The sequence below is a fragment of the Hydractinia symbiolongicarpus genome, chromosome 7 (assembly GCF_029227915.1).
Source record: "Hydractinia symbiolongicarpus strain clone_291-10 chromosome 7, HSymV2.1, whole genome shotgun sequence".
Classification (NCBI taxonomy): Eukaryota; Metazoa; Cnidaria; class Hydrozoa; order Anthoathecata; family Hydractiniidae; genus Hydractinia; species Hydractinia symbiolongicarpus.
Window position 1 is genome coordinate 12,603,044 of NC_079881.1, and position 24,903 is coordinate 12,627,946.

General features: G+C 33.3%; 3 protein-coding genes across 6 annotated transcripts in view; 2 read left to right on the forward strand and 1 right to left on the reverse strand.

Moving 5' to 3' along the window:
• LOC130649214 (N-acetylglucosamine-1-phosphotransferase subunit gamma-like) overlaps positions 1-22,826 on the reverse strand; it is a 48,410-nt gene extending 25,584 nt beyond the window's left edge. The window contains exons 1-6 of one of the 3 annotated variants that reach the window (XM_057455462.1): positions 22,457-22,826; positions 12,315-12,408; positions 11,455-11,485; positions 11,035-11,071; positions 5,651-5,708; positions 4,829-4,912 (exon numbers count right to left, since the gene is read on the reverse strand). In XM_057455462.1, the coding sequence (XP_057311445.1) occupies positions 4,829-4,912; positions 5,651-5,708; positions 11,035-11,071; positions 11,455-11,485; positions 12,315-12,408; positions 22,457-22,481 (329 nt within the window). In that variant the 5' untranslated portion in view covers positions 22,482-22,826. Of the gene's footprint in view, positions 1-4,828; positions 4,913-5,650; positions 5,709-11,034; positions 11,072-11,454; positions 11,486-12,314; positions 12,409-12,485; positions 13,051-22,456 lie in introns of those variants that run through there. The other 2 variants (XM_057455463.1, XM_057455464.1) reach the window with 2 other exon arrangements.
• On the forward strand, positions 14,441-16,206 carry LOC130649213 (uncharacterized). The gene is made up of 3 exons (XM_057455461.1): positions 14,441-14,788; positions 14,880-15,058; positions 15,143-16,206. Exons 1-3 carry the CDS (start codon positions 14,482-14,484, stop codon positions 16,106-16,108), a joined length of 1,452 nt encoding a protein of 483 aa, XP_057311444.1. The 5' UTR covers positions 14,441-14,481; the 3' UTR covers positions 16,109-16,206.
• Positions 22,827-24,700: 1,874 nt separating the features above from the next.
• Positions 24,701-24,903, forward strand: part of LOC130648372 (uncharacterized) — a 28,306-nt gene continuing 28,103 nt past the window's right edge. For both annotated transcript variants that reach the window (XM_057454407.1, XM_057454408.1), the window contains exon 1: positions 24,701-24,813. The gene's annotated coding sequence lies outside the window, so the exon portion shown is untranslated. The remainder of the gene's footprint in view (positions 24,814-24,903) is intronic.

The window sequence follows — 24,903 nt, forward strand, 5'->3', positions numbered from 1 at the left end:
GCTCATTTGACTCCTTTAGGATTTCATTCTTTGCTTGAGTCCTTGAAAGGAGTCATTATTGCGTTCAATGATTGTTGTGCGTTCAATGATTGTTGTGCGTTCAATGATTGTTGTGTAGTGTGCTCACATGATTCCTCAAAAGGTTTCATCGGGAATATCGCATTTAATAATTTCTGCTGTGTTTGAATTTTTTATAAGAAAATACACTCAGATACAATCACTTTGGGTGGAGATTATAGAAATGCACCTTTTAATACTTGGGAAACTGTTTTACGAGAAGTCTGTAATTCCTTCTCGAGTCTGATATGAAGGAAGGTATACATGCCTTGTATATTAAAGATTTTTTAGGGTCAAATAAAGAAAAATTTAAGAAATATTTTGTTATATTATGTTTTTTATTGAGATAGACTGACTAGCTATCTATAAGCCCTGCCTACAGCTGCTAAGCTAGGATTGTTTATCCACCTGTACATAGCTTTATAACCCTATATATTGATTAAACCTGTACATAGTTTTTACTCTTGTTATTGTTATCAAAGATGGCTGACTCAAGCTGAAAAGCTTTACTTGTTCACTCTCTTTACATCCACTCATATCTGCACATAAAATGGTGTCAGGATATTGAATTTGCTACACAATTCAGTCGCAATATTTCACAATACTCATAGTATTTTAATAATAATGGATTGTCTTAAGGCTCCAAAGGCACTAAACTTGGACATTCAAAAAACCTTGCCGAACTCACTCTAAAAATCATGGAAGCAGGCATTTCAAATCTTCAAAGCCACCGAATCTGCTGATAAGCCAGATATTGTCAAATCATCAATCCTTCTTCACTGCAAAGGTAAGCAATGCAAAAAATTTACGACACCTTTGAATTCCATGAAGGAGATGAAATGAAATTGAACATTATTCTCCAGAAATTGATGATCACTTTAAACCGAGAAAAAAATTGACTTTTATGAGATTTACATTCTTCACTGTTCATGAGGAAGACTTTAAGAAATTTGACGAATACTACACTAGATTATGTAAATTGAGCAAAGACTGTGAACTCAATCAACTTCGGAAAAATACTATCCAACTGGCAGAGCTAGTGAGGTATCAAAGTTGCAAACTAAGTCTATTCTCACAACAAACCTGACTTAACTCCATCGTCATCAATCAGATGATCCATCATCAAAAAAGCAAATAAATCATAAAATGCAAATTCTGTGAAGGAAGTCATCCTCATAGTTCATGCCCAGAATACGGCAAAATATGCAATACCTGTGAAAGTAAAGGAAACTTTTCTAAATAATGTCGAAAATCTAATCACAACGCCCATTAAAACCTGTTGACTCAGTTGAACAAGAACATCAATTTAATTCAGACTCAGATAGTTCAGACAATGAATTCTTCCTGAGATCCATCGAACTTGAACCAACCTCCGAAAGCGAACAACATCAACGAAATATCCGATTCAACTGCATCAGACCATCCAGGCTGCCTAATTGATCTCTCAACTAATGATACAATGGTTACGTATAAAATAGACATTGGTGCTCGTGTAAACGTTCTATCGATCTCTTTCTTTCAACGCCTCAGCAAAAAAGCAATGAGTGTGACATCCTACTTGTATATTTTATATACATACCACACAAAAACCTGCTTGAAAAGTTTCACTCTGAAATTACTCTTGAATTAATGGATACAAAAAAGTTGCGTAGTCCTATTTTTATCTTTAATATATTATAAAAAAATATTTACACCTGTAAAAAACATGTCAATTTTCTATGTGCTCATGCAAGTTTTTGAAATTTAATATCTTAAGAACTGCCCTAGATTTTTTAGGAGATTCCTCTATGCTGCTTTTAAAAAAAATTCACAGGAAAAAAGAAAAAAAAATATTTATGTAGCATATTTTTAAGATTGTAGTAACTATTTTACTTATGTGTTTAGTATTTTTACTTGTATATGTATATTATAAATTCCCGAAAAACATTTCTAAAAATGGTCACCCAAAAACGTCCTTCCTCAAATCTTTAGAGTGTTGGCTTTGTAATTGAAATTTGCTTGTGCGAATTTAGGTTCTCTGAGTTAGTATTTGTCCACGCACGACCATAGGTGTAATACAATTTGAATATTTTTCGGTCCTAGTATTTATTTTTCGTTATTGATAATAATTAATATTTTTTGTTCCCAATATATTAATAAATATATGTACATTTTTAAGCCTAAATTAACAAGGCAATAAAATCTCCAATGATATATCTGATGTTTTTTCTGCACAATGGACACGTAACGGTAACTATATTACTCATTGAAACCCTTTAGGGACTCATTGATGGGGCCTGTGGGGAGTACATAAAAGAGTCATAGAAAAATTGAAATTTAAAGGAGTCGTTTTGAATATAGGTCGAAATGAGTAACAAGAAGGAGACATTAATCATGACAACTTAAAAGGACTCATTTGAGCACTTATTTTGACTCCTTTAATGTGCTCTTAATGACTCCCTAAAGGAGGTCCCCATAGGCACTGTAAAAAAAACTTTTTTAAGTTTCATTTGACTCTTCTAAATTTATCAGTGTACACATTTTAAATATTGTCTTTCCCTTAAAAGCTCATACAAAAATATGAAAAAGCCATAGTTTGGAAAACATCAAATTTAAATCTACAAAAATCAGTCATTTCAGTTGCATACCATCCTCTCCCACGAAAAATTTACACAAAATGTAAAAATCAACCAGTTAAGAAGATAAAAAATTTTCTTTTTTAGTATGATGATCCGTACTGCCCTTTACCAACAATTTTGAACCTAAATGTCAAAAAATCAATAAGCAAAGAATAAACTTGAATAACAAAAGCTCATTATTTTGGAAACATTGTATACGGTCCGTAAACAAAAGTTTACACAAAATGTAAAACAGATTGGTTTTTGAGAAACACATCTAAATCAACAAAAATAATTTCATTCAGCATATTGTATATTGCCAATACCCATTAATCTACCACAAAAAGGTTATAAAACACACACAAAACACACATCAAAATTTAGAAAAATCAGTCATTTCAGTGTATACAGTCCTCGCCCGTTAGATTACAAAATATAAAAAACAAAAACAGTGTCAGTCAGAACATTAAGCATTTTTTATCATCAGAAAACATTTATATATCCCTACAAAATTTTGTAAAATTCTCAAGAAAAACAAATTTTCTTCCACCAAAAATGACATCACATAAAGTTAGTTCTCCCTAACAATAGTTTTACGAAATATAAAGACATCAGCTTATACAACAGCTTACAGTGCAGTCTGATTCTACAAAAATTTGTTCTTTCAGTTTATATTGCATGTGGTTTATTTCCACAAAAATTTACACAAAATTTTAAAAAACAGCATTTTGCAACACAAACAATTATAAACTGACTAATCATACCATCCTCTCATAATTTTTTTTAACCCAAAGTCATCATAAACACACGTAAATTTCCAATCAAATGTAAAAAAACCCTGTAAAAAACCCTGGCATATTACATGTAGGCTGACAAAAGTTTAACGGGATGTCAGAAACAAAACAATAAAAATAACTTAACACACACACTTTAAATTCTATAAAATTCGTTCCACTTGTCACATTGTGGTCCCCTTTGTAAAGTTCACAGGTAATGTGATAAATATTATTCTCTATGGGCATAACAATGAGTCACATCATCCTAAAAGTTCAAGAAAGATTTTGTAGCTAGCTTGTTTCATCATAATTCGTGTTCGAAGAAGACAAGATAGGTTAGAGCTAGCTAAGCTTGGGATGGGAGCCTTAAAGCTAACATTAGCTATCAGATAACAGTAGCTAAGACACCCAGTTAAATATACTTAAACTGGGGAGACTTAACTGAGTCTATAGCTAGCTATTCATGCTTAGTGAAAGACATTATAAAGAGAAACAATAGTAATGTAAAAACAAACCAAAGTTTTCTGTTTGTCCAGCAAATTAGTTTGTTAGCCAGCTAACAGCTTTATCTAGCATTTTGAATTTTAGTTCAAATACATTAGTTACGCACCAGGGGACACATTAATTATGCAAAAAAAATGTAAACAAATATGGCTAGCTTTTTTATTCTTAAAAAAACGTGGTAAAAACTTTAAGAATTTGGAGCTTTAATAAATTTTTTTTGAGAATGCAATTTTGCTTGATAATTTTAAGTGTATTACATAAAAAAAGTAACACGCAGCTTCAGCGACATAAAAATGGAACGTCTAAATATATCAAAGTTCTTACTTTTTCTGAATTTCAATCCACTTGAAACTCTAGCATGCATTTTCTACTTCTAACTTTACTTTACTACTTCCTAGCTCCACTCTTCACTTCCGAAGTAACTTCTTGTGGCTTTCAACTTTATTTTTCTACTTCTACTTCTTTACTTAAGGTTTTCATTCTCTGAATCACTTTTTGCACTTTCTTCAAGACGAAGGGACCTTTCTTTTGTGTTTCTTTCGGTGTCGAGGGACACCATTTTTGGAAAGTTAGCCGTTAAATTTATTTCAGCTAATCAAATTGAGTCGTTTTCATCACGTGACGTAAACAAAGTAAACCCGCTAACAAAATAGACATATTTTTTTTCGGTAACATAAGATTTTTATGGCAACATCAAAGGAAAATAACGATATCAACTTTGCCTGTCACAGACACACGGAACTGGCTATTATTATATAGATAAAATATATATAGACTATATATAGATATAAAAATATTTTTAAACAAGTAATTTACGGGCATCAGGACGGGCGTAAAATACTTGCGTACCATGAAAATACAGCTACAGACGGGCGTAAAATATAACGTCCTTACCCTAATACTCCATGAAAAGCATTCCATCGGTACGTTTGTTCCCGCTGAGTAACATTGTGATAAGGACAGAATTCATACTTGTAACTAAAATAAATAGTTCTTAATTTAAGATTTATAGCTTCTATCACTTTGGAATTTCGTAAACGAATCCAGTAACTTTAAATCCAGTACACTACATTTTAAGCGACATAAAATTAACATTAAACTGATAATTATCAGTGTCGACTTGCGTAAATCAAGATTGATGCAAGTTTTAATCAGTCATGCAAAACAATTCAATTGAGGTGTACAGCCCATAAAGATAGAGCGAATATTAAATGTATGCTAAACCCAACACCTCCGTTTAATTACGGTACCTTTTTCGTCACTCTTTTAATTTCGGTACCTTTGTCTGTTCCTTCTTCTTGAAACATTTATTACGGTTCCTTCTTCTGGAAATATTTATCACATTTCCTTCTTCTTGAAACAAATATTATTGTACCTTTTTCTTGAATAATTTAATTATGGTACCTTCTTTTTAAATCACTTAATATATGTAGGATTTCATACAACTTATCTACGACTTCTTATTACTTCCAGGAAAGAAAATAATAGTTTTTTAGGAACTTGTCTAAGATATGCTATGTTTTTCTCAGACCTACTTGAGCTCTAACAAACAATGAGCACAGAAGTATTTAAATATGAAGGGACTTCACTGTTTATTAATAACAGTATTGGACTTAAATGTTGGGGCTTTCTTTGACTTTGCGGACTGTGTGAATCCTGAATAAAATTGCAAAAAATACAACTTTAATTTTACCAATGGCTAAAAAATATACTCACGTATTGAGCAATTGCGTAAAACATTTGCCATGTAAGTTACTGATTAAAAACTGTGGGCCTAAAAGTAAAGAAAACTTGATTATGTATTTATATCTTGCTGTATGTTAACAGGGGACATAAACACAATAAATTCTACTTGCCACTTATGAATAATAATACAATTTATAAAAAACATCAAACAAAACGTTTTTGCTGTTTCGCAAGCTGTATATAAGACAAACATTCATAGAATGTTGTCTTGCTTGTTTAATTAGCTATAAACTTTATGCATCAGCCATATTGCACTATCGAAATCGGGAGAGAAAACAAATCAAGTTAGCAATTAGTATAGCTTAGAACAGTTTATCTAATAGCTAATTAATTCGTATTTAGTGATACTTTTTTTTAATTATTATCGCTAAATAGCTATCGATAATTATAGTTTCTTAAACTCCCCAGAATCTTCACATATATATTTATATGTTTTAGTATCAAATTTATTACTTGTAATTCTGCTATTGCTAGAAAGATTACGAATAACATTGAAACTACAAGCGTATTTAGAATCTATTAATTAAGTTTTTTCCTCCAGCAAAAATCTCTACAGTTTTACATTCACTGCTGTTATAGGCAGGGCGGAATTACGCATGGGCGCACTCTGCACTGGCCTGAGGAGAAACTTGGACGCCAAACGCTCTCTTAAATCTTCTCAATACAAGAAATAAATTTCCACTCCGCTATTAAAGTTTTGTTGTGGTCTCTCCTTCTAAAAGTTTTAATGATTTTGCATGATTTGCAAATTGTTACGGAACAAATAACGTTTAGCCGGTTTGAAATTTAGTCCTGCATGTAACAGCTTCCATCTAGTTCAGTATAATTTAGAAACTGAAAAGTACATATCGCTCAATTTCACTCCATTTGGCAATTTTCTATGATTCCAATATCAATCAAATGTATAGAACGACCATTGTTTATTACAACAGAACTAACTATAGCTAACTATTGTACTTAAATTTTTAAGTCAATATTTTTTAGAAGTTATAAAATAATTGTTTATCTATTACTGTTTCGGAATTAATTTCGCCCCATTTTAAAATGCCTAAATTCTGAAACCTGAAAAGTATAGTTAATGCAACAATTGCTTGTTATGCTGATTCCATATCTTTCTGTTTACCAGAGTTATTTCACTTTAATGGGCCTGAGCAAGTACATTTATGGCAAAATTGCTACTATAGTTAAAGCAACTCACTGTTTTTTTTTTCATTGTTTAATATGTCAACTGTAAATGAGATATTAAAAGTCATTAAACATAGGATAATAGCATTCAAAGTACAAAATATGGCAATTCGCCTGTCAATTCAATCACACAACACTTTCGGTTACCACTGAATTGTTTCTTTTGCTCTGTGTAATAAAGTAATTATGTATAGTTTCCAAGATCCAGCGTTGCACGCCAAATTTAGCACTAAAGTTTGGTTTGTTATTTCCTTTTTTATGATACTATTTCTCACAGACATAAGTCAAGCAGTTGACACATATAAACCGTAGTGAGCATCTTTGGGCCCATTTGGTGAATATTAAAAATGCAATAATTTCAATACAAAGAGGACTATTGGCTTGAAAGTTTTTATGGGTTGCTTTTAGACCAATTTAAATAGCTATTCTTCCCGAGTTCAAGAATTTGACATTTTAGGGGTGTAATAAAGAACATATTGGATTTTGACGAAATAACATTTTGGACATTTTTATTTATTATTTCATCATCATCATCATTCTCGGCTTAACGTCCGTTTTCCATGCTAGCATGGGTTGGACGGGGTATATTAATGACCCTCTTCCAATCTGATCTAGACTGTGTTAGATCTAAACTCAACTTTCTCTGTATCAAGTCCGTCCTTATAACCTCCTGCCAATTCTTTCTCGGTCTGCCTCTGGGCTTTGCCCCAGGAACTATCAAGTCTCTACACTTTCTTACCCAATTATCCTCCTCCATTCTTTCCAAGTGCCCCAGCCAATTCAGTCTTCTTATCTGGATAACATCTTTAATTCTACAGAGACTTAGCCTGCTTCTTAGCTCATCTGAACTCGTTCTTTCTCTCAGACTGCGTTACACATCCACCTAACCATTCTCATATCATTCCTTTCTAAACGATCAAGATCTTCCTGCTTCACTGCCCATGTCTCACTACCGTACAACATAACACTTCTTACACAGGCCTCATACAACCTACCTTTTACCTCAATTAACAGGACTCCGCTAGTCAACAAAGGAAGTAACTCTCTGAACTTTTTCCAAGCAGAACCTATCCTCCAAGTAACACTTCTTCCAACACCCCCTTCACTGCCCAACATATCACCTAAGTAACAGAAGTTCTCAACTATCTCTAACGAGCCACTGTTGTACATCATTAAAGCTGGAAATACTTCATTCTCTATAATCTCACCTTTGCAACACTTGCATACAAACTGAATGTCAGCTCTTAACCTTCCACTTATACTACTACACTTCTTATGTACCAAATGCTTGCAAGTCTGACAAAAAATTGAGTTACTACCAAACCCTTTCCTGCAAACTCCACAAGGCCACTTTCCAACTACAAGGTCACACTTGGCTGCAATGCTACTAATCATGACTTAAGACTTTGCTGTGTTTACCTTTAGCCCTTTCTCTTCTAGTCCTTTCTTCCACTTCTCAAACTTTTCAACTAATTCTTCCATCGACTCTGAATGAACTCTGCTATGAGAACCAAATCATCTGCATACAATAACTCCCATGGACAACCTGTTCTGAACTCCATCGACAGCGCTTCTAAGACTAGAATAAACAACAAAGGACTAAGTACAGAACCCTGATGTACACCAACATTTACACTAAATTCATCACTAAGTGAATTGATAATCCTGACACGACTTCTAGCATTGCTGTACATAGTTACTAGCCACTCATCCACACCTAATTTTCTCATAGCCCACCAAATAACTTTACGTGGCACTCTATCAAAAGCTTTCTCTAAATGTACAAAGGCAAAATAGAGATTCTTTCTCTTTCCTAAATACTTTTCCTGAAGCTGTCTGAGTAAAAATATTGCATCTGTAGTGCCACGCCCTGGAACAAAACCAAATTGCATCTTATCTATATCAATTCTTTCTCTAAGTAACTTATCAATCACTCTTTCAATAACTTTCATTAATCAACCAACTTCAAACCTCTATAGTTACCCCTTTCTAATGCATCACCCTTGCCCTTGAAACAATTCACTAACTCGACTGCCACTCACTCGGAATAGCACCATCCTTTATAATCTGGTTAGCAAGACTTGTAATAAGCTCAACTCCGATATATCCAGATGCTTTTACCATCTCTGCAACAATACCTGATACTCCTGCAGCCTTGCCAATCTTCAATTTCCTAATAGCCTCCACTACCCATTCTGTCTTGATCTACATAGCTGGCCTTTCTACAACATCATCATCAGACTTATCCTCGTCACAATCAAACTCAGTGTTAAGCAACCTCTGATAATGATTCTTCCAAGCTACCCTTTTCTCCTCCTCTGTGCTAACCAAAACACCTTCATCATTACGTATACACTTCTCACCTACAACATCTTGATTAGTCTTTTTCATTTGCTTTGCTATCTTGAATACCTCATTGCGTTGGTCTTCCCTTCTTAACACATCTGCAAATTTGTTTCTCTCTGCTTCTGATTCTGCCTTATACACTGCTGTACGAGCGCGACGCTTAGCTTCTAAGTAAATATTTTTACTACCACCTGACTTCCACTCTTTCCAAAGTTTCCTCTTTTCCTTTATACACTGGTCAACCTCATTATTCCACCACCAGGTCTGTCTATGTCTAGCTGGTTCTTTCGTCCACCCACAGGTATCATCAGAAGCTTCTAGAAGACAATTCTTCAAAGTAGTCCAAGTACTTTCAACATTGTCACTATCACATTGACCATTGTGGGCTAACTGCTGAACTTTTGCACTAAATTGTCTTGCTACAATCTCTTCCTTCAGCTTCCAGACTTTTCGACGGAGCCTGTACTTTCCCTTGGCTTCTTTAACACTCTTCAAGATAATCTCACAAACCAGCAACCTATGCTGGGAAACACACTCTTCCCCCGATATAACTATCACGTCCTTCACCACTTTCCTGTCTGACTTTCTAACCAGGAAGTAATCTATCTGTGTCTTACAACCACCTGACTCATATGTTATCAGCCTACTCTGTCTCTTGCTGAATGATGTGTTGCAAACCACCATGTCCGTTGCCATTCCAAACTCAAGCAATCTCTCCCCTTCCTTATTTCTGCTCCCAAATCCATAGTCTCCATGCACACCTCTATAACCTTCAGATGACTTCCCAACATGACCATTAAAGTCGCCGCCCACCATGACAAGTTCAGTGTCTTCAAACTTTGATGTGACTGCTATTAACTCATCATAAAACTTATCTTTATCTTCCTCACTGAGTCCACACTGTGGAGCATAAACTGACAGAAAAGTGACAATCCTATTACCTATCAAAAACTTTATCACTATGATACGACTATTAACATGCATAACATCTATTACTTTTTCTACCCACTTCTCTGCAACGAATATGCCAACTCCTCCATATCCATCACTATTACCAATCCAAAAAAGCTTATACCTTGCCCTCCTTATTATTTGAATTGTGGATAGAATTTGCATCAATTTACAAGACAAAATTCGTATCAAGGAATTCAGAATGCTAATGTAAATGTGTAATTTAGCTATTGTTTAAAAATACAGGTTATTAATAATAATTGTAAATTTAATTTTGAAATTCAGGACATTTAAAAATTTGCTCATGTTTTTTGACTTTAAGACCCATACTTTAAATAGTGGACTGAAATTGATTTTATAAATAGCTGTCTGTTTTGATTATTCATTTTTTATTATAATTGATTAGCTTTGACAATTTGACCAAATTGGCCTCGAGGTTCAATTTATCCGTAAGTGCCTATAAGATAGATCATTTAAAAAATATAACGAGAAAGAAAAATTCGTCTCGATTTAAGAAAAATATATATACTTTTTTGGTATAATTCTGGATGTTGATTTCAACCTGATTTGACAAAAAAAGACATGTTTACACTGATGTTTTCACTGAATAACTTGCAAAAAACAGACCTGCAAAAGGTCCGTGCTAAAACATTTTACAGTGCTGAAATACGTAAATTAGCGAATGCTTCTGGGACTCCAATCGTATGTCAAGCTTCGTTCACCTATTTATCCAAGGAGGTAAATATTCTGTATGGCAACTAATAAGAATGCTTTGCAGAGAGTTTTTGTGAAATAAACTTTTATTTGACCTACAAGATTGTGCTAGGATAACAACACATGCTTGTTCACATTCGTGTTTGCCAATAATTTACCTGAAGGCTTCTGAGCAGATATCCGAGCAATTAGAGGCTATAATGAAAAAAAGATAAATTTAGATGTAAAGTACATATACAGCTTAATGTTTTAAAGGTAGGAAGCTTTACAGAAGATTCTTAAGTTATTAACTTAATGATAACTTAATAATAAGTTTATTGTGTTAAATAATAATATATATTTCTTGTTCAGAAAAATTTAATGCATCTCAGTTGTGTAAGACTGGGCAGAAAAAGCATGAACTTTATCAATGTGCATAAATGGTTTTGTTCTTGACTTGACTGTTTTTTGTTAGTACATTTGGTGAAACACGACGTGTGATTACAAACCAACTGGTGTTACTTGTGATTGTTTGCAAATGTTGTCTTTTCTTAATACAGGTAAGTTTATAATTGAAAAGTAAAAGGATGAATACGCACAATCTCGCCACTATCACCGTGTCTTGTACCACTGAAACAAAAATGCGAACATTTAAAATACATATTGCAAATGTTTACGTAAAGTATCAAAAATTTAATAACAACATTATGGAGATTTAGAATCATTAGGGTTAAATTCCCAGGCTACTTGTCCAAACACTCATTCATATTTGAAATAAAAAAGATAAGTCCAGATTAAATAAGGAAGAAATACAAAGTTCACACTGAAAATATGTAACACATTAATAAGGAAATTTAAGGGAACTTAAAACTGTGTCTGTCCCTTCCATAATTAACTGGCAGGCATAAAAATAAGGAGTCCCAAAAACATTCAGAGTTTACCAGTAATAGTCTTATATACCTTGGACATAAATTGAGTAGCTTGATAAACTACCTGACCGTATAATATGCACTCATTCCCTGCCGTTTTTAGGCCATAAACAACTTAAAAGAAAAGGATAAATCACAGAAACTGAAACAAATATTCTTGCCTTCAATTTCTGTAAGTAGAAAAAGTTATTACCCATAACAAGAAGAAGACTTGCTCAAGCATTTTTAAATGTCACTCAGGTTTTTAAATGATACAGGAAGCAAAGAAATTTGACTAATTTTTAACATCTGCAATTGAGATTGAATCTATTTTATAAATACCCATATACGTCTGTCTGTCTGTATGTCAGTCACGCAAAATGGTAATGACAGTACAGAAACACACAAAATGCTGTAAAATTTATCCACAAACCACCGACTAGTTCTGAAATATTATACTTTAAAAAACTTAACATATTGCAAGTTTTGCAAATTACTTTCTAGAATAATGCACAAAATGGCCATCTTAATAAAATATAAATATTTTTTACCTTGCAGCATTATTAAATGAAAATGGGGCTTCTACCATTTTAATCTTTCCAGTGTCTGCCTCACTAACCATTGGAAGTAGCATGTAAAAGAGCACTAAAATATAACTAGTGAGGTTTTATCTTACTTAAAGTTAATTGAATAAAGATGTAAAAAAGGGTATTTAAACCTACATTTTTAAAACAAAAATTTATTTCAGATCATATTACAGTGCCGATCGCGAGTAAAGCTACACATTTTCGAGAGTAAGAGTACAAAAATAAAACAGTGAGAGTGCGAGTAATTCACTCCCGAGTACAACGCGAGTACAACTAAAATGATATTACTCGCATTTTTGTTAATCATACTCTCAATGATTAATTATATTTTTACTCGCAAGTGTACTCACATAAGTACAGTTTTTAAAGTCAAAGTAATACGCGCGTGAACACATTTAATTTTTTTGCGAGAGATATTAAATTGTAAACGTTAAAAAAATCAAGTTAAAAAAATTAAACTTTTTTTGCGAGAGATAATAAATTGTAAACTTTAAAAAAATTAGGTTAAAAAAATTAAACTTTTTTTGCGAGAGATATTAAATTGTAAACTTTAAAAAAAATTAAGTTAAAAAAATTAAACTTTTCTTGCGAGAGATATTATATTGTAAACTTTAAAAAAATTAAGTTAAAAAAATTAAACTTTAATTTTAAATAGTGAAAAAGACTGTGTTGTTTAGAAAGTAAAACAAATTTATTGTGGCATAAAAAAACTGAGAGTAAGAGATTACATGTTTTTTTTTAATTTTTTTTTTGCCTATTAATAAAAAGTCTGTGCCCAGAACTACGTTTCAATATCATCAAAAACATTGAGGATAAAAAGAGAAAAAACAAACAACAACAAAAGTATAGTAAAAAATGTATTAGTTGTTAAAATGAAAGTATATATACAAATAACTTTTACCGTTCAGTTTGAATGTTCAGTTTTATTACATAAAGTAGTTTTTTAAAAACCAGATGCCTTTCCGTTTCTTTCAATGACTTTCGGAATTACCTTGCGTAAGTGTGAAATATACTTTCGGCATTTTTCTGGCGTCACAGCCGACCATATTTCCGAAATTGCATTTACCAATTCTTCTTTCGTGTGCGGTTTATAATCATTTCGAATTTTTTCCTTCATTTCATGCCAAAAGTTTTCTATAGGGTTCATGTCTGGTGATTCAGGCGGGGTTTTCCACCAGTTTATTTGATTTTCCTGCATCACTTGCGACGCTTTCAAACTGCTGTGTTTGGGGTCGTTATCTTGCATAAACCTATGCCCATCTGGAAATACATCGGAAATAAACGGTTTCAACGTATTTTTTAAAATTTCTTCAGAGTAGAACTCTTTGTCCATTATGCCGTGAAAAATTAAAATTGGAGATGCGCCACGTTTTGATATGCATCCCCAAACGTTAAGTTTAAAAGGATGTTTTGGTTTTCCTTTTAATTTTGCTGGCTCCCACCAGCGATGAAAAGATACCTTTCCGTTCCAGTCCATTTGAATGCAACTCTCGTCTGTCCATAAAACATTGCCGAAATCATCTTCCATTGCTTGTACTTTTTTAGCGAAGATAAGCCTTTTTTGACGATTTACTTCCCTTACAAGTTGACAGTACTTTGTCCCAGTGGAGTACCAACCGAGACCACGTCTTAATCTTTTGATTTTACTTGTAGAAAAGCTAACATTAAATTGCTGAAGCAAAAGTTGTCCAAGCTTGTTAGCAGTGAGTTCGTCGTTTTTCTCCATGCAGGTGTCGATAAAATCGAGAATGGGGTTTGTAACATTTATTGGTGACTTCGGTTTCCTTGGAAGATTTGCGATAGAATGATGCTTGGCCCACTTTTGAAAAAGACGATATATCGCTGACCTTCCAACATTATAACATTTCATTCATCATTTAATAACCTTTGTTTTTGTACTCCCGAGTATAGTAAGAGTATAAAACAAAGCAGGTAATTAAATTTCTATTATAATGACTTGTTTTTGCACTCCCGAGTACAATGAGAGTAGGAAATAAAAAAAAGCCGAACATTTCATTCATCATTTAATAACCTTTGTTTTTGTACTCCCGAGTATAGTTAGAGTGAGAAATAAAAAAGCTGAAAATCAAATTCCTTATTTAATGACTCTGTTTTTGCACTCCCGAGTACAATGAGAGTAAGAAATGAAAAAAGCCGAAAACTAGCTATAAAAGAGTTTGCTTCTTTAGGAATTCATTTTAAGTGTCTTCATTTATCTGAGTTCACTATGGCATCATCATTTTTCAGTCAAACAAGAGTTAAAACATACAAATATGCATGCGTCTTCTTCGATGAAGATAAATGTATTGGTTCTGTCAAAACTAAAGATATTGTAAATAGGGAAGAAAAGTTACTGAGCGTTGACGACAATGTATTTGTGCGATGGGGTAGCGGAAAGAATGTACAAAATCACAAAGCTACAATTTTATTTCTAAACAGTAAGTATAGTTTTGTAAACGACCTAAAGAAAAACAGAGGCTAAGTTAAATTTTTACTGTTAGTAATAATGATTTTTTTCTTTCTTTTTAGATGAATGGTCAAATTGCACACAGTTTGAAAGAGATTGGTTGAACAACGAGAAAACATTTATCATCGAAGAGGTCGGAGAAAAAAAAAAAGAAGAAAAAATAAAAAACATTAAAAACAATAAAAAACGGACAACAGGCGAAACATTAGTAAAACCTCAGAAGAAGTTCGTCAAAAAGGATGTTAGTTTATAAAAAATTTGTCGTAAGAATCAGCACAGAAATTTTATTCTTTATCTAATTTATGTATTATAAACTTCTTTTTAGAGTGCAGCTGTTGATAAAAGACAACCTTCATTAGTAGAAATAAATTACAAAGTCCCACAACTAAATTACCAAGTTGATTTTAGTGATGTTTTACGAGAACCGCGGAAGGCACAAAATGGTAAAGTAGAAAACACCGCCGAAGAACCGCCAAAGGATAAAGTGGAAAACACCGCCGAAGAAACGCCGAAGACGCAAAACGATGAAGTTGAAAACACATTCTCCTTTCTAAAGTTATTGGTTTCACCTGGAAAACCACTGCCATCATTTTCGCCACCTACTTCGACACTATCCACTTCTATTCTTCCCGACCTACCTTTTTCTCCGCCTTCACCAGCCAGACCTCTGCAATCAACACCTGCCGTTAGAACAACACTTTTTCCGAATTATCCCGAGCAAACAAAGCAGTGCACGTGCGATTGTGCTGCTATGCGACAAATCATTGAAAGACTAGAAAAGCGACTAGCTGCGTTGGAAGGGAATGCAATTGCCTTATCCGCAAACTTTATCGACGACAGTGACGAAGCATTACCTTCAGTCCAGGGGTTGTCTCCACTAAAGGCGATGCAGAGGACGAATATTGATGATGACGATTTTCAAATAAATGAAAGATTAAATAGAAAAAAATACAAGGTGGACACAGCTCCTACTATAGAAATTCCGACCGAATTCTGGCCGATAGCCAATGAAGTGAGACAAGGGGCGACATCTTTCAAAAACTTTAGCTATCTGTTGCTGGCTAAATTATTTGACCACAAGGAGCTTGTAGGAAGAAATTGTCGAGGAGTTAAAAAACCTGCGATTGATGGCTACAAACAAGATATTGTTAAAGCTTTTTGTTGGAAGTTTTATCCAACCAACATGGCTGCACCGGGTGCATGGAGGGACTGTCAACGTGCAATTGATGAATTTATACGACGTAGCAACAGAACAAAGAAAAATTATAAATCATGCATGTTGCAGTCATAAAACTCTTTCAGTTAATAACTTTTTTGTAAATATTTTTTTAGATGTAAATATTTTTTATTTTTAGATTTTTTTAAAAAAATATATCATTAAACATTAAACTGTTTTTTTTTATAAAAAAAATCCCTCACGTTATTTTGTTGCTTCGATCTTTAAACATCCCAACAAAAACAAAAAGATAACAAGCTTAGTGACGTCCTGTTTCTACGGCGATATTTTAAAATTATACAGATTGTTGTCTGAGTTATAAAGCAATGTTTGTTGAAAAATATTCAGAAAGCAAAGTCTGCATGTGGCAATTGATCACCATAACTATAATTAGATATCATTCTGACTCTGTGTTTGCGAAAGAACATGCTGGAAGTGATTTCACATAACGAAAGTAGCGAAAGCATTTAAAGAAGAGACACAAAAGTTGAACTTAAAAATTTATTTTTTAATTATAAACTAAATTAAAAAAAAATTAAATGGTGAATTAAAATTAATGTCTTATGTTTTTCTTTAATATAACTCGCGAGTAACATGATATATTTTTTTAAAGATTTACTCGCGGGTAGTTTAATTATTGCGTACTCGCGTTATTAAAAAGATTACTCTCGTTTATTTTACTCGCACTCGCATTGTACTCTCACTCTGAACTATTTTACTCGCATTTATTTGCACTCGTACTCTCAAAGATGTGTAGCTTTACTCGCGATCGGCACTGTATATTCGACTAAAATATAAAAATATATAAAAATAAGCTTTTCGTAGCATATCACTACACATCATCAGGTAAAATGAATTACCAAAAAACTGTATATTATGATAATATGCACTAAAAGTTAAAAACGTGTCCAAAAAACTAATTAAGTCTTTTTTTTCATAAATTATGTATAACCTTTTAAACACAATCTGTTCATTCAGAACTGGTTTCAAAGATCTAATAGAAAATGCTTTAAGTATCTTTCGTTTAAAGCAATTAATAGGAGCGTTAGTTAACACTTTCCAAACAAAGGAGTGTCCATCATTAATTGTGATGTGCTGAGCAGGCTCAGACATTTTATCGTGTTCAGACCATCTTATATTTGCATTTTGTATTGTCACACCGATGTAATTTGCACCACATGAACAGGTGCCTTTGTAAATCACACATGATCTGTGTTGAACTTTATCCTTTAAAGGTTACCTCCCGTGAAAAATCAAGTTGAGCTCATATGAAAGAGCTTGAAAGGTTTTCTAGGAATTTGAATAATTTTTTTAAAATTCTTGATTGGTTCTTTAGAATTTGGACTAAGAAGATTCACTAATTATGCATGATATCATGAGTATGCTCTGCAAGGGTGTTAATTTAATATTTTTGAAAAGCCATATAGAGTTAAAAATGTTTTCTGACGGGTTTTGAACATTTTACATAATTTTTTTTTATTTAATTACCATAATTATGCTCAATGCATACTCATGACGTCACAATTTTGCATAATTATTGCTACTTTTAAGACAAATTTCTCGAGAACGGATAAAGATTTTTCAAAAAAATAAAAAGATTTCTAGACAACTTTCAAAGATCTTTTATATGAGCTCAACACGATTTTTAGCGGGAGGTAACCTTTAAAGAAAAATCGATTAAATTTTCTCTGTGGACCACATAAAATTATGTTTCGTCCCCTGATTCAGGCTCACAACAAACCGTTTTAATTCTTCCTCCTTTCTTCAACAATATGGTATATAAAATGAAGAAAATATTCTTCTTATCTTCGAAAAGTTGCATAGGGATGATGACTACATCGAATTCTTTATTACATCTCTTATAACACTATTTATAAAAGAATTGAATAACCAGCTTTTTTGTACTTATTTCTTATGTATATAATCTCATCATTACAACAGTTGGATATTCTGCACGCTCAGTGCAAGTCTCCAAGCACACAGTATCATTTATACCTTTTCGGTACTGAGGACTTAGGAAGAAAGCTTGTTTTCCTTTTTATGTACTTTCATTTGAAGACGATTACCTATGCTAATTATTTCAGTGTCTAAAAATCGTGATGGATTGTTTTCCATAGTTAATTTAATTCTTGGATGGTAGCTGTTGAGAGCATTAAACAAATCATCAGGGTTTTTTTTATGATTCCCACAAGTGCCATCATCATAATGGTTATAAAGGTCAGGTTTAATTGGATCAACTACATCTCTTTCCATTCTGTTCATAGATATGTTTGCATGGACTACGGATATAGAACCTCCAATAACCATTTGTTTCACTAAACACAATCTGGTGAAAGCTTTCGGAATTTTCAGAATATGCCTTGTTTGCGCAAGGGCTGTAAAATCTGGTTGCAATAAATGAAATTGATTGTATCGCCAATTGGTATACTTGTGAATAAAGATTCAATATCATAAGATACTAACTCTTCCTCATAATCTAGAGTTACATTTCTTATATGTCTAGAAAATTCATACAGTCTTAAATAGCATATTCATTTTTCGTTAGCAGCTGAAGATGTTTTGATATAACCTTAAAGGCTTCGTAAGTGGCTGTGGCCGTTTCATTGATTATATAGGTGTAAGTTTTAGTGATTCTACGTCAAAGTCTTGATACTAAAAAAATTATGCGCCTTTGCAGTAGCAAAGAAATGTGCAGGTTGGTTAGATTGAGGTCTCATTTCAGAATAATCAGGATAATCTTTAAAAATGTCTGTAACTATAGTAGGGTATAGGGTAACTATAGAGGTTTGAAGTTGGTTGATCAAGTAATGAAAGTTATTGAAAGAGTGATTGATAAGTTACTTAGAGAAAGAATTGATATAGATAAGATGCAATTTGGTTTTGTTCCAGGGCGTGGCACTACAGATGCAATATTTTTACTCAGACAGCTTCAGGAAAAGTATTTAGGAAAGAGAAAGAATCTCTATTTTGCCTTTGTAGATTTAGAGAAAGCTTTTGATAGAGTGCCACGTAAAGTTATTTGGTGGGCTATGAGAAAATTAGGTGTGGATGAGTGGCTAGTTACGATGGTTCAGTCTATGTACAGCAATGCTAGAAGTCGTGTCAGGATTAACGATTCACTTAGTGATGAATTTAGTGTAAATGTTGGTGTACATCAGGGTTCTGTACTTAGTCCTTTGTTGTTTATTCTAGTCTTAGAAGCGCTGTCGATGGAGTTCAGAACAGGTTGCCCATGGGAGTTATTGTATGCAGATGATTTGGTTCTCATAGCAGAGTCGATGGAAGAATTAGTTGAAAAGTTTGAGAAGTGGAAGAAAGGACTAGAAGAGAAAGGGCTGAAGGTAAACACAGCAAAGTCTAAAGTCATGATAAGTAGCATTGCAGCCAAGTGTGACCTTGTAGTTGGAAAGTGGCCTTGTGGAGTTTGCAGGAAAGGGGTTGGTAGTAACTCAATTTTTTGTCAGACTTGCAAGCATTGGGTACATAAGAAGTGCAGTAGTATTAGTGGAAGGTTAAGAGCTGGCATACAGTTTGTATGCAAGCGTTGCAAAGGTGAGATTATAGAGAATGAAGTATTTCCAGCTTTAATGATGTACAACAGTGGCTCGTTAGAGATAGTTAAGAACTTCTGTTACTTAGGTGATATGTTGGGCAGTGAAGGGGGTGTTGGAAGAAGTGTTACTTGCAGGATAGGTTCTGCTTGGAAAAAGTTTAGAGAGTTACTTCCTTTATTGACTAGCAGAGTCCTGTCAATTGAGGTAAAAGGTAGCTTGTATGAGGCCTGTGTAAGAAGTGTTATGTTGTACGGTAGTGAGACATGGGCAGTGAAGCAGGAAGATCTTGACCGTTTAGAAAGGAATGATATGAGAATGGTTAGGTGGATGTGTAATGCCAGTCTGAGAGACAGAAAGAGTTCAGATGAGCTAAGAAGCAGGCTAAGTCTCTGTAGAATTAAAGATGTTATCCAGATAAGAAGGTTAAATTGGCTGGGGCACTTGTAAAGAATGGAGGAGAAAAATTGGGTAAGAAAGTGTAGAGACTTGATAGTTCCTGGGGCAAAGCCCAGAGGCAGACCGAGAAAGACTTGGCAGGAGGTTATAAGGACAGACTTGATAGAGAGGAAGTTGAGTTTAGATCTAACACAGTCTAGATCAGATTGGAAGAGGGTCATTAATATACCCCGTCCAACCCATGCTAGCATGGAAAACGGACGTTAAGCCGAGAATGATGATGATGATGATGTAGAAAAAGCCTGTAAAACTTATTAAGTCCTTGTGAGTTGTGTCCAAGGCTGGTTCATACCCTTTTTTCAAAGTTTCTTTCATCAACTCTTTCTTGATAAAATAATATAAAATGGTCTAAACACTGTAAAATTTTTACAAAGTCTGAGCCTGCTCAGCACATCACAATTAATGATAGACACTCCTTCGTTTGGAAAGTGTTAACTAACGCTCCTATTAATTGCTTTAAGTGAAAGATAATTGAAGCATTTTGTATTAGATCCTTGAAACCAGTTCTGAATAAACAGGCAGAGTCTATAAGGTTATTGTTAAATCATAACAAAGTCACATAATTTATGACAAAAACTTTTTACGTTTCTTTCACTCAATTAGTTTTTACGTCTTTTGGGACGTATACAGTTTTACCTGATGATGTAGTAATATGCTACAAAAAGCTTCATATTTTAGTCGCATATATATAATATAATTGTTCTTAAATAAATTTTTGTTTTACTTACAATGGCGAACAAATCAAATAATTTATTACTACATTTTTAATAATAATAATAAAAAAAATAATAACAGATCTTTTAAGCAACTCCACTTTTATTTCAAGGTCAGCCAAAATTTTGATTATTCCTTAAACTTCCTAAGAAGCTGCTAATTTTATATAAATTCAAATCAACACTTCTTATTCTGGCATTTTAATGTTATTATCCATTAGTAGCAAAGACTATAAAGAATTGTTTATTAATTTGTTTGTCTGGTTATTGAGGCCTTTAGTTCATTAACTTTCCAAATTGTCAGCCTGGCAATTCAGTAGCGTATCAAAAAATATATATAGCTCTGGTGATTATTAGTTTTGTATTAAATTACTAATGCTGGAACATGTACATGTAAGGTATACTAGGAATGGAAAGGTGGTTTGGTTAATTAAGTCATAAAGGAAAGGAAAAGGATTTCAATATTTAGGACAGGGAGAACGGGAGGGTAAATCTAAACATGTGATTGACATTTAGCTTACACTTTTCGATTTGTAAGTTACACCAGTGACGTATCCAGAGTTTTTTGGCGACTCTGTTTTCTTATACCCAACTTTTGGTTAGGTTAGTATCACCTTGAGGCACAACCATGGTTGATGTTGAAGTGGAAATTTTGGGTTTTAAGGTCCCTTATATCGCAGCACTCAAAACATCAAAATTTTGTACAATCAATACCTGCATTTTATTACATAATTTTATATTTTTTTCGTTTTTAGTATTTGTTGCTGATAAATATGTTAAAACTTTCTTCACAGGATTAATACTGACAATATAAATATATAGGCCACCTGTTAGTTTCTTGTTTTTTATATAATGGCGACACGAAGTCTGTTCGTTGTAGATTTATTTGAGAACCTGTTCAAAGTCATATTCCATATTTTTCTTCACTGTCTTACAGTAGCGATGGTTTATTAAACTCGTGAAGGGAAAAAGAAAACTTGCACATGATTCATAACCTGTAAAGGGTTCAGCAAACTTGCGAAAGGGAAAGAGAAAATTTGGACGCGTTTCGAAAAGATTTTTAACCATTTACCATGTGTACGAGGCCTCAAAATAGTGGTCAATATAAAGTGTTATTAAATCTGCTAAATTTGCCAAACTTGTTTCCAGGACTTTTCTTTCTTAATGTTTAACTGGGAAAGAAAGGAGACGTAAACGTCAAAAAAGAATGAAGCTGCAAAATTTTTATTTGACAAATTTTGAACATCGTGTACTAAATAGAAAATAAAAATCCTGTTTACTTCTGTATAATCCTGTTTTATTCCCAGGGCTGTATTGATTTCGATGGGAAACCGTTCACTAGCCTACCTTCACAGATGTAGCGTTGGGTCTATAACATAGGCTGAAGCTATCGTTAACTCGATTTATTTTGAAATGGCCGAGTGAGTAAACATAGTGGTAGGCTCGTGAATTCAAAACATTCAAATGTTACGAATGTGATCGCATGTACGTCAAATCCAAGCAGTTTAATTGTTTTGAAGGATCGCAAATTTGCTGAAGAAAAACATACTACTTAGAGCTTATATTTACTTAATTTAGTTTTTTTCTTTGCATTTTTTTATTTTTTTGGGATAAGAATTTTGGATCCCATACTGGTAAACCGGTAGCAAAACCTCTCTGGATACATCAGTGTACACCTATTGAAAAAAAAAGTTACTTACAAATCCATTTCAACACAAACATCATAGTGACATTTATTCTAGATGCAACATAAATTAGCAGGATACACTACGCCATAATTTCTCAGCTCATGGTGCCAGTCAGTATATAAGGGGCAAAAAAACTATGCAATCATCTTGATTCTCTAATGTTTCAGCAAAACAAAAATAGTTAAACATAATAGAACTTTGAACAAGTAAGCACAACAAAATTAAGAAATACTATATACATAAATATAGATAGATAGCTATAAATTCTGTGGCAAGTTACCATGCTTATTATTATATTTGCTTCTGATAAAAAGTTTGTATGTTCTACAATATTCGCATATACATGTTTTTTATAGCAAGTGAAAAATGGGATATGCTTATGCAACAAACACAATCAGGCTTAAGGCGATCAGGCGATCTGATTTGTCGAATTCGACAAATTAAATCGTGTATCATGTAAAAATCGTATGCTTTCGGCATGTTCAGACTTGTCGAATTCGATTTTTAAAAAGTCAGTCGGTTTAACTTTTTCGATTAATCGAAAGGTTTTTAAACAATCAAAATGCTTAATATCTGTACATCAAATGTGCGTTCAGAAAAATGTGGGTTTCTATATGAAAAATATCATTAATAGAGGACGTTTAAAAATATCATGTCTTCAAAAATAGATAAGAGACTTTAACAAGATTTTAAAATAATGAATAGATGTTGGAAGAAGCGCTCTAGAGCTTATTCGCAGAAGACATCCAAAGAAAATTAAAATAATCTTCTTGCTCTAACCGATATTTGTTTAATAACATATCACACACCTCCAAATTAGGCCTTTTCTGCAACATTTTTTCGTCCACATACGACATTTCTAATATTTTCTTAAATAATTAGTTGCTGAAATAATAGCTGCAACAACAGCGAGTTCAATTTTGCTTTCTGAAGACATTTTATTAAAAGATCACCTGTCAAGTTTCGATTTTATTTTGATGCTCATTATAATTTACACAAATCAAATTCAATTAATTGGATTGTGTATCATCGCCTTTATCACCTGTCAAGTTTCGACTTTATTTTAACGCTCAACATAATTTTGACAAATCGAGTTCGATTAATCGCTTGTGAACAAAACCTCATGGGACAAGATTATGGTACAAGGAATCAGTTGTGAAAAACAACTGTGTGTTGAGAATAAAGAAGAAAGATGTCAAAGCACATCCGCAGTCTTGGCTTTAAAAAGTAAAACCTGTATAAGATGAAGATGCCGCGTAATGTTACAACAATTGTCTTCGGAAGATGGTTCTTCCTAACATAATAAACTGTATATTAACAACGTATAAGGTAATAATTTTGGTGGTTGTGAAGGCAAGGGCAGGTACAGAAAATATAAGCTGATTCTCACTTATAGTCGTAAACGTTATGACTAAGGTCATATGCCTCACAGTCTGAACCTAAAAAGTTGTAACTTCGTCAAAAATTTTAAAACAGAGGTTTTAAAATAATAGTGAAAAAATAGCGCGCAAATTATAATTCGTCAATATGCCTTGTTCCTAGAGCATTTTGCCTCTGATTAACATGATAAAGGCTAAGGATAAGGGCTACAAGACTCAGGGGACGAGGTTGAAATTATGTGCTTTAGCTGGTTTAAATGATGAACAACATAAAACTGAAACAACTGGTACAAAATGTTAGGGAAAAAACTTGTTCCAAAACTTGTTTTTTTTTCCTCAACGATTCGAGCATTTACTTTCATTGCTCTACTGTTATTTTCATCGCAAGACAACGGGAATATGAGAACGAATTTTCGCTGCTAAGATCTGGTTTTGACATTAAGGTGTCTTGCTTCGGGAGAATCCGCAACGCTCATTGTGGTTTAAGGAGCAATCAATGCTAGGAGCATCCACAAGGTCAAAACCAATCTCTATTGGCCTTGTAGTGTTGGCTTTTCATGCTTTACTTTGCTATCCTTACACGTTAAGATGTCTTTGTTTTATGTGTTAATTGTTTGTACTTGTAAGTATGAGACTTACTATTTCAGGCCATACCTTAAGTTGGTAACATTTTTAAAGGTTTAACGATGCTTTGTCGAAAACGTCACCGAAGTACATTAGGTGGAATTGCTTTCTACAAATTATTGTCATAAAAAGTTTTTGAAAGCCTAACTGATAGGAAGCATTATCGTCAATCGTGTTCCGTTCTTTCAAGAAAGTTGGGCGCGTGTCGCGCGAGTCGCGAGCCGCCAAAATAACAGCCATATCTTCTTTGTTCTGGATAAACTACATAAACAATGAATGCGTTAACGATATGTAGCGCGGGAAAAAAATGTAAACAGTGAGGGTAGGTAGAAGCAAAAATGATGCTAATCATGTCAAATACATTTTGTAAGTAATTTATTTGTAAATTTTCAATACTTACAATGTGCAGTGTAATTACAACTATTATTATTATTATTATTATTATTATTATTATTA

What these genes read in the sequence shown, in the direction of transcription:
- LOC130649213 (XM_057455461.1), top strand. Translation starts at nt 14,482, where the DNA reads ATGAGAGTAAGAAATGAAAAAAGCCGAAAACTAGCTATAAAAGAGTTT. An exon ending in TACAATTTTATTTCTAAACA is followed by an intron (nt 14,789 to 14,879) that starts GTAAGTATAGTT and finishes CTTTCTTTTTAG; the next exon opens with ATGAATGGTCAAATTGCACA. An exon ending in AGAAGTTCGTCAAAAAGGAT is followed by an intron (nt 15,059 to 15,142) that starts GTTAGTTTATAA and finishes ACTTCTTTTTAG; the next exon opens with AGTGCAGCTGTTGATAAAAG.